This window comes from Amblyomma americanum, chromosome 3 (assembly GCF_052857255.1).
Source record: "Amblyomma americanum isolate KBUSLIRL-KWMA chromosome 3, ASM5285725v1, whole genome shotgun sequence".
In the NCBI taxonomy this organism is placed as follows: Eukaryota; Metazoa; Arthropoda; class Arachnida; order Ixodida; family Ixodidae; genus Amblyomma; species Amblyomma americanum.
This window is the reverse complement of record NC_135499.1, coordinates 114,868,799-114,878,067: the sequence shown is the minus strand read 5'-3', so window position 1 is coordinate 114,878,067 and position 9,269 is coordinate 114,868,799. Positions and strand designations below refer to the sequence as shown.

General features: G+C 46.7%; 1 protein-coding gene across 1 annotated transcript; it reads right to left on the bottom strand.

The window, feature by feature from the left end:
- Window positions 1–2,490: 2,490 nt before the first annotated feature.
- On the bottom strand, window positions 2,491–7,230 carry LOC144124038 (uncharacterized). Its single transcript, XM_077656715.1, has 3 exons — window positions 6,934–7,230; window positions 3,751–3,891; window positions 2,491–3,045 (listed from the first exon to the last, which is right to left on the bottom strand). Exons 1-3 carry the CDS (start codon window positions 7,228–7,230, stop codon window positions 2,491–2,493), a joined length of 993 nt encoding a protein of 330 aa, XP_077512841.1.
- Window positions 7,231–9,269: the final 2,039 nt, after the last annotated feature.

Genomic DNA, 9,269 nt, shown 5'->3' with positions numbered 1-9,269 from the left:
GCAATGTTACGGGAACAATAAGAAATGTTCACAATACACAGATAAATCAGGGTGCAGCTGGAGGATTTAAAATTTGAGGATGTAAAATTTCTACAGTGTAAAAGTCGTATTAAAGAAAGTAATAAAGAGAATAGGGGATGTGTAGGCAGTGCCTTAAAGTTTGAAAGAACAATTAAAAATACAGAAAATAAGACACAGGCTGTAGCTTCATTGAAGACCACTGATGCAGAAATGCAGTGTGGCGGCATTCTTTTTTTTTCCAGACGGGAATTTTTCACGCTGTGCGCTTTACATTCCTTGTTTTTTAATAGGGATTTTATCGGCTTCTACTATATTCAAATTTTGAATCCACAACTTGTATATTTAAATCACTGGTCTCGATTTAAGCCACCAATCCCCCAGCCGTTTATTACTAACGTTTATAACGCAGATACATTCAGATTACCTTCGTTATCTTTAAACCGTAAAGCCTCGGGGATAGTCTGTGTGCCTCCGTCGGCATCTGGATGAATCCTGACACATACTAGCCAAATATTCTCAACTGTTTCTTTAGATTTACTGACAATGCGAATGTATTATCGCATTATTAAATTTATTTTCTAGCTCCAAACTCTGACATCTTAACCCTCCCTCAAGCATCAAGGCTCTATCTATCTAATCATCCTAAAATACGTCCTTGATTTATCTTTCCCATTTTCTATACAGGACCAAACGTTTAGCCTCCATGGAGTGATTACGGTGCTCGGCTGCTGACCCGAAAGTCGCGGGTTCGATCCCGGCCGCGGCGTTCGCATTTTGATGGAGGTGAAATGCTAGAGACCCCTTTACTGTGCGATGTCAGAGCACGTAAAATAACCCCAGGTGGTCGAAATTATGCGGAGCCCTACACTACGGCGTTTCTCATAGCCTGAGTCGCTCTGGGACGTTAAACACCCATAAACCAAACTAAGCCACACCAAAAGTCTGCATGTAGAGCGCAAGCTCTTAAGAGCCGATTCATGCATTCCGCATCGAAGTCGTCGTCGTCGCAGTAGGCGCAACACACCTAACAACCGCGGCAGGCTGTTAGCAGGGCGAAACGCCACCTGCAACGAAGAGAGCGCAGGAGGGGACACCAGGAAGACGGCTGCCACGGGAAGGTGCCGGACGGTGGCAAGCAGAGCAACACGCCACCTGCCACTTTGGCAGGTGCAGAGCTGCGCTCAAATTTCGTATAACCGAATATCGTGATCGTCTGTCAGTTTGTTTTTTCCATTGACTTAATCCAGTTCTCACTGAAACTGAAAGACCTCAAAGGGGTGCCGTCGTGCGGTTGAGTGCAGTCCCGAAACGAATTACAGAAAGACGCTTGTGAGGAAATCAGGGAATCAGAGAGATCTTCGCAGATTATGATACGTGACATAGATTCGAGGAAAGGCGAACATTGAAGTCGAAAAAGCCCGTTTTGGATACCTGAGGTTTAAATCGCCACTTACCTTTTGCGTTGCCGACATATGTCAGCTATTAGTGTTAAGAAATTACAGCCGTTTACCCGAAGGGCACGATAAGTAATCAGCGTGAGCTGTTTTCACGAAATGATTAAGGCGACGATGACTCCACGCAATACGACAGGACAATTTGTGTTTATGATATGTGAATATTAAAACGTGTATTTTTAGAACGCGGGAAATGTGTGGGCATAGCTTTGAGTATCTGGCTGCGCAGCGCTTTTGTGGACAGCATCCCGAGAGCATTTGTCCTTTGCCCGACCCGCCGTGCGTTTGTTCCTGTCACCGACTATAGTTTGTTCTTTAATTCCCGCTAGTCTTCTCGTGTGTTTTCGCGCTGTTCTCCTGGGAATCCTTATTCATACCTATATACAAGCATTGTTATGCGGGTTGGCTCGAGAGAACTGGCGAGGAGCGTACATAAGCGAATAGTGAATTAAAAGCTTATGTGAAGAAAAAATGTATTTTTGCGTTATGTCCAACAACCTCAATAGAAACAAAAGAACAGAAATAATGCGAAGCACCCCCTACACTATAAGCACGAATGCGCCTATGTGGGAATCAAATAAATAAATAAATAAATAAATAAATAAATAAATAAATAAATAAATAAATAAATAAATAAGAGAATGTATGCGGTCCTCTAAGCGCGCACCCTTTTATAAAAGGTAGTGAGCTAGAGGACAGCTTATTCCCTTATTACCCGTTTCTGTTAAGAGTGTAACTGCTAATGTCATTGGTGTACGAAGCTGGGGTCAGCCTCATTAATGGGCAAAGTTATTGTTACGTCACATCAATCGTTGTAACCTCGTAACCTCATGACATCAGTAGCCATATTTTCGTTGACGTTGTCAAGATAGATGCGTGAAATGGAAGCCGGTATTGTTTCAAACGACGTTCATTTTATTGCAACAAGTTTCTTAACAAACATGCGCTTGTGTGTGATTAAGGGGGCTCTGATTGAAGCTCTTCGCGAACTGCTGTCCACAGATCCCTAAGGTCTTCATCGCCGTCGACGGTAACCGGCAGCCCACCCACCAGCAGCGCCGTAGCCGGCTGGAGCATATCGGCCTCCAGCGTAGCCCGCGGCGCCATAGCCGTAAGGAGTGTTGCCTCCGTATGCGTAGCCACCGAGCGCCCGGCCATTGGGAGCAGCGCCATAGCGGCCGTAACCCCCGTATCCATAGGCGCCGCCACTGCCGTATCCACCGTATCCACCGAATCTGCCGTATCCACCATTGTTGTATCCAGGAGCCAGTGCTCTTGATCCGTAGGCAGCGGGGGCTCCTGCTCCGCCCGGAACCGGCGGGACGACCGGCGCGGCGTTGAAGACCACGTCTGCGCTGGATCCCGGTGCAGTGCCTGGCTCGTTTGTGTCCACCGTGGCCCGGAAACCGTTGGCATCCGCGACGTAGTTCACCCGCCTGTAAAGGCCGTTCACGTCCCGGTAGCCGTACGATCCGGTCTTCACGTTGTTGACGTCGCCCTGCTCGCTCCGGAACTGTCGATTACCGTACTCGTCCACTGTGTCGTAGCCGAAGCTGTACGGCTGGGGTGCCTACAAAGCGAGCAGTGAGCGTGTTTTTTGAAATGTTTGTGTGGAGCATGAGACACAAGCGTTAAACAAAGCAACACCTGTGATGCACGCAATGTTCGGTTGACAACGCTAGGGCTATTGAAAAATTAATGGCTACTTTATCCAATATTTTGTCGCGTAGATATATGTCAGAAGCAGAGTTTTGGAGGAGCTAAATGACACACCGAAATGTAGCAATTATACAAAAAAATATATATTTTGACGAAATATTTGCGTCGTGCTGAGATAACAGGATATACTGTAATAGGTCCCGCCTTGAGTATCAAATGTTACCTACAAGCACGCGGGTTATTGTCCGCTGCATACTGCGCATAGGAATGGTACCTTAGATTGTCGATGTAATGCTCAGAGCGTGGTAGCGCTGGCAGTGATGCTGCAAGACAACCAACTGTTACACATCACGTTTTTGAGCAGCCCAAATGCTTACTGCCAACATTTTAGTAACTTATAGGAAAAAGTTAGGCGGAAAAGAAGCTGCTATTTTATCCAAGGTAGAGTTGAAACAAACGCACAGGCTTAAATACCATTATTTTCAAAAGAACTACCCCTCCTCCCCTTCTCACGACCCCCCCCCCCCCCAAAAAAAAAGGGAAAAAGTTTAGTTGGTGTTACATTCGGCAACCTGCAAGTGCAGAAGCACCGACGCCGAACGGCACACTTTCTTACAGTGGCGTAGCCATCGTATCCTCGGTATGGACTTCCGGCAGCTGGACCAACGTAGCCTCCGTAGCCTGCCCCTTGGTATCCTGCCTGATGATGCTGCAGCGCATAAGCTCGCACCAGGAGGCAGGTGAGTAGTATCTGGACCTGGGCATGGGAAGGACAGTAAGCATTGTTTTCTCCCTTGTGTATAACAAATGATACATAACAAGTCCGGGAAGTGAACACAGGACATGCTGGACAATATTGGCTCTTTGGACGTGGGAAGGTAAAAGCAATGCATTTTCTTTTCAGAGCTGCTGCAGTTGCCAAAGAAAGAAGTGAGCTGCTCTTTAAACCGTGACGCACAAAAATAAAGATTTGCGCAATGGTGTTTGTGAACCATGCTATGAAGAATGTTCTTTTTTTCCTGAAATGAACAAAAAGCATTCCACAAGCAAGCGTGGCATTTGCTGATGATAAATTGGAAACACCTTAAAAGTGGATGTTATCTTTTCATGATAATACGGTGGTTATTTATGCTTATAAATGATTTGAGAATATATGCTGCATATTAGCATTGCGACAATGTAAGCAGGATGTAAGGGGAAGCCACACAAAGGATAACAAAGGCGCGTAAGGGCATTTTTCGCGAAAAAAAATGCCACTTCCGCCATGCCAATTGCAAAAACCAAGAGCTAAATCTCACCTTCGTAAACATGTCAGCTTTTTTGCAGCCCTCAGCGTTCGCTCCAGCGAAGAGATAGCTGCCGTGCAGTCCAAGTCGCAAAGCGGAGAGAAATGAGCTGATGTCCCCAAGTTTCCAACCCAGAGCTTTTATATCCTGCTAGGAGGTGTCACCTGTTCTTTTGTAGCGAACACGTGACAAAGAACACGTGCTTTGTTTCCTTCTTTTTCCTTCGACCTTGCAAAACTGCGTTGTCGTGGAGAGAGAAGTTCGGGCCAACAGGTAAGTAGCGCAGCTCGCACAAAGCGTGACAACTCCGTGGCTCTTGCTGTACGCGTGAGAGAGAAACATGTCCCGCAAAAAATTTCACACTTTCGCGCCTCTCTGCTACGGGTGGGCTCCACTCAAGACGCGCAATCCGGATTGGCTCCACAGAGTCGCTTCTTCATTGCTTCATTGTTCTGGTGTGCGCCGGTATTACGAAATGCTGTTTGCTCATGGTATCTCGCAATTACTTCGTTGACGAAACAAGACGCTATGTAATAGTGAATTACCGAGGCCGGATTTCAGCCTTTTATTTTTACTAAAGTGTTTGCTCCTTCAGAAACACAGCAGTGAGAAAGCTTACGACGCTTGACATATAGCTCCAAGAAAACTAGAAATACCTGTCCTTTCACAGTGCGCCGTTGTTTGCTTAAAATAATGTGGGCATGATTGGGAAAGGCTATGTAAGAATGCTTGAGTCATTTTAAAGAAAGCGAAAATTGGGACCATTTAGCCGACTTGTCCAACACTGGATGCTAAGATTTTTGCTCGCTAAAGAATTTCATTGCACCAAGGGCATCACAGATCCTAATTTCGAGAATAAACATACGCTAAATTCAGGCGTAGGACGCTCTGGCGGGCTAGTTGGTTAATTTGAAGCGACCGAGTAAAACTGCGAAAAGAGCATTGAACGAAAGGCACACACACCTGCTCCTTGTCTGTGCTTATGTGTTCCTTTCATTCCGTTCTCTTTGTGCAGTTTTGCTCGTTCGCTCTAAATTAAGGGCTCACTAACGGCTCTCTGTGGCACACTTTTAAATCTGATTTGAGTGGTGAAACCTGATTCCTTACTGTCGAGATTAGTGGGGTTGGAAGCGTGAAGTACTCATTTGTGACGCAGTAATTTACGGTCCAATGTTTTCCTTCGAGGCAAGTGAAGCTTATGCGAGAATGCGTACAGGAGAGAGCCAGTGATTTTATTTAGTGCTGGTGACCAGTCATAAACACACGCGATATCATGCTGAACAAAGAGTTTGCTTGTAAAATCACCTCGGCACTGGAAAGAACTTCCACCGGAAGCCGCACACCTTATCAACCACATTCAATGCAAGAAATTGATGAGGCCATCATCTTGTAACTTTCATGCCCATCCCTCATGTAATACTTCGTACCCATGGCCTTTGAGGAAAAATAAAATAAACATGCAATTTCAAAAGAGGTAACTATAAATGATCGAATAATGCAAGCGATGAGTACTCTCTTGGACGCATGGGTCATGGAAGAGGCATGTTATACAACGCAAAGAACTCACGCCGGAGCAAGCTTAGATGGGCACGTGGCTTTCACCAGTGTCTCTGAAAAAGCGGTGGTTTAACAAATGCAACAGACACCACAGTGCTACAGTGACTGCACGAGCTGCTGAGAATCGTTTTGTATTAGGGCTTCAAGCATTTGTTTGAGTCAGTGAGGACGTCTCCCCTTTCTACTAAACTTCTGATTTAGGCTTATTCTCCTCAGTCATGTAAAGCACATGCCTCAAATAAAGATTCAAAGACGTTACTCTCACATGCAAGTATTAAATACATAAGTCAGCTGTGTACGATGTACACGCTAACTTTGTTTGGTTAAAATACGTCTGGATAAGTGGTTGACAAAGTCAACCAGAGTGACATACTGCACTTTAAGTGAGGGTATTCATTTTATATTGGAAACAATTTTCAGTGCAGTTCACTGCTGAGAAACAAAAACAGCATAGATGTGGGTGAGTGCAGGTGTACCGTAAATTTCAAAATAACTCGCAGGCACAGCACTGCTTTGTAGATGCGCGTCGCACACAAAGCTTGCTGTGTTCCGGAATCAAAGAAAAACAAATTACGGCATTGAAGGCGAAACAACGCGAATCACGAACCGCATCTCGGGTATCTCGGGGCCCCCTCTTCCAGTGGTCGTACAGCGCCAATGTGTGAACGAGGTCCTTTGCTTCTCTCGTAAGGAGACCTTCCTTCATGCTAGTCAAGAATCTTGCTCTTTGTCGGCAGGTCGTCAGTGTTCATGGGAGTCTATTGCTGCAAATCTCATGGGGTGCTTCCAACGTCAGGCTTTGCTTTCTGTCCGCTAAACTTATCGCACGAAGGACATCACTTGCGCTTGACTACCGCGGGTAGTCCTGGTATTGTGATCGTGCGCGACGTGTCTGCCACCGGATGTCCCACGCGCCCACGAGGTGCAGAGGGCTCTTTACCGTGGTCAGCGCTCACTGGTGCGGCGTGGCTGGCGGCGGTTGGCGCTGGGTTCGGCCTTAGCAGGAAGAAGATCACGAAGAGAGTGATGCCGCAGACCCCGATTACGTAGCTGCGAATGCGCCTGGCTGACGACCCCACGTGATTGCCGCCCTCGTGATCTCCGGGATTCAGCAAGAATTCCGCCGAGGCCACTGACGCTGAACTCGAGGCTTCATGATTCGCTTGTCGGTGCTGGTCTTGCCGTGTCTGGAAACGAGCGGGAGACGATGGAGGAGACTGCCCGAGACTGGGTTTATGCTGTTCGGCAGCCATGATCAATAAGCACTGCACTGCCCGTATGCGCCCTTCTTCCTCGCTTTCTTCTGCTCCTGCGTTGAATGTGCGCATTCTGCGAGGTCACCATCGCCCCCGCAGGATGAGTCAGCGTGTCATGTCTGCATGAAGGGAAAAGAAAAACAAAGAAAATCTCGCCATTGTTCTGTATTTAAGAATCACTGGGCCGACGTGAATTTTTTATTATATCATGTTTTACATGATTCAAGCTTTGAATCGAGCACTATCGAGTAAGATGCGCGTTCTCGCTGCGCGCGCATGTGGCGCCATCTCTCAGTCCTGCCGCTTACCACACGTACGAACTGCACCGGACGCAAAAACCACACACACAGACAGGGCGCACAGAGGCACGGTTCTTCTCTCTGTAATGCGCCCTGTGCAAAACCTGTGTGTACGCACGTTGTCTGAATGTGTGGGTTTTGCGTCCGGTGTAGCTCGTACACTTGAGTAGAGCACTAACGAAGGTAAGCATGAAAGACAGACTAGCCTCTTTGCAGCTTGACTTGCGATGTGTCAGTTGGTACACATCCGAGGAAACAATGCTTGCCCATGCTCTGCTCACCATTCGCTGCGCTTTTTCACTGGCAGATGAGCCGGCACCAGGACTAACATCGATGACAAATGTTTTACTGGCTTCTAAACCAACAATATGACAGAAGGTTTCTAAGAACAGTCGTTTTTTTGCATACTCTAATAAGCTACGAAATCAAGCTTGCAACTGTTAGCCGGAGTCATTTTGGGACGTTAAAACCAATAAACCAACCAAACCAACTAGGCGTTGTGGCAAGAAAAAAAAGACAAAACAAAGGCAGATATATCCTTGAAAAGCTGGCTTAAACTGCTGCAGAAGTGCGCTTCCGTCGATTACACTTTCAAATCATGAATAATTACTGCTACTTGCCTAGGCTCCGATAATATCGCAATTAAAATCGTGCTGATCGGTTGCGAATCGCAGTAGATTAGCGCAGCGTTTTGTAACGCGAAGGATAGCACTTCGTATATGAATGTTGGGAATACTCTTTCCTCACCTTGTTTTTACACCAAGAATTAGCATCACGGAAGTCATTTGCAATCTTACTAACCTGGGTGTTGCCTTTTAGGCTGCATTATGTGATGCTTTTGAGTAGAAATAGCCGTTGAAAATCTGTCAGACTAAGTGGGTGGCGAAACCGGAAGTTGGCGCGTCGTACCATCAAGAGACTGTCAAAGGCAGTCTTCTTTTACGTTACCCTTTCCTCTTCTTCCAAGGTCCCCTGGGCCACAAGAAGGCACATTTACCTGCGCCCCTAATGTGCAGCGCATGCGACACGTGGCTATCTTCAAAGTGTGCGCATAAAATATGCAAGAGATGTTTATTAAACGAGTGGGCTCTGCAGAGCAGGCGGAAAAATGTTTCCGGTAAAATCTCACCTGGAATCCTCAAATTATATTTTGAGCAAAAAAAAAAGGAAAGAGAGAGAGAGATAAAAACATAACTTTATTGAGGTCTCTTAAGAGATTGGCGGTTCGGTCTTCGTCTTCATCGCTGTCGACGCTTGGCCGCTTTCAGCAAGGTTGGGCCCCTATACCAGGGCTCCATTGAGCCTAGCTGCTTAGCTTGCGTGCTGCACTAGTGCCCTTTGGGCAGTGAGCTCGCAGCTGGTGAGCCGGCTCTCCCATTCCTCCGCACTCGGGGTTTTGTGTTGGTGGAATGCGTAGTTGCGTTCGCACTCCCAGGTGATATGGTATAGCGTGGGGGTCGCCCCGCACCACGGGCATGTGTCCCTGAATTGTGTAGGATACATTTTGTGTAGGATGTGTAAGTTAAAGAAAGTTCCCGTTTGCGGCCTCCGCCAACTAGCTGCTTATTGCTGTGTTAGATACTTATGCGGAGGAGAGTATCTAATCCTCCTTCCTCTGTGAAAATTCAATATCTCTGAATATCGGATCTCAACGGTATAGTGGTGACCCAGGGTTTGTGGCTGCTCAGCTCGGTACGTGATCTCGCGAGTTAAGCTATCCGCCTTTTCGTTACCTTC

What these genes read in the sequence shown, in the direction of transcription:
- LOC144124038 (XM_077656715.1), bottom strand. Translation starts at nt 7,230, where the DNA reads ATGGCTGCCGAACAGCATAAACCCAGTCTCGGGCAGTCTCCTCCATCG. An exon ending in CCGCCAGCCACGCCGCACCA is followed by an intron (nt 3,892 to 6,933) that starts GTGAGCGCTGAC and finishes TCCCATGCCCAG; the next exon opens with GTCCAGATACTACTCACCTG. An exon ending in GATACGATGGCTACGCCACT is followed by an intron (nt 3,046 to 3,750) that starts GTAAGAAAGTGT and finishes CTCGCTTTGTAG; the next exon opens with GCACCCCAGCCGTACAGCTT.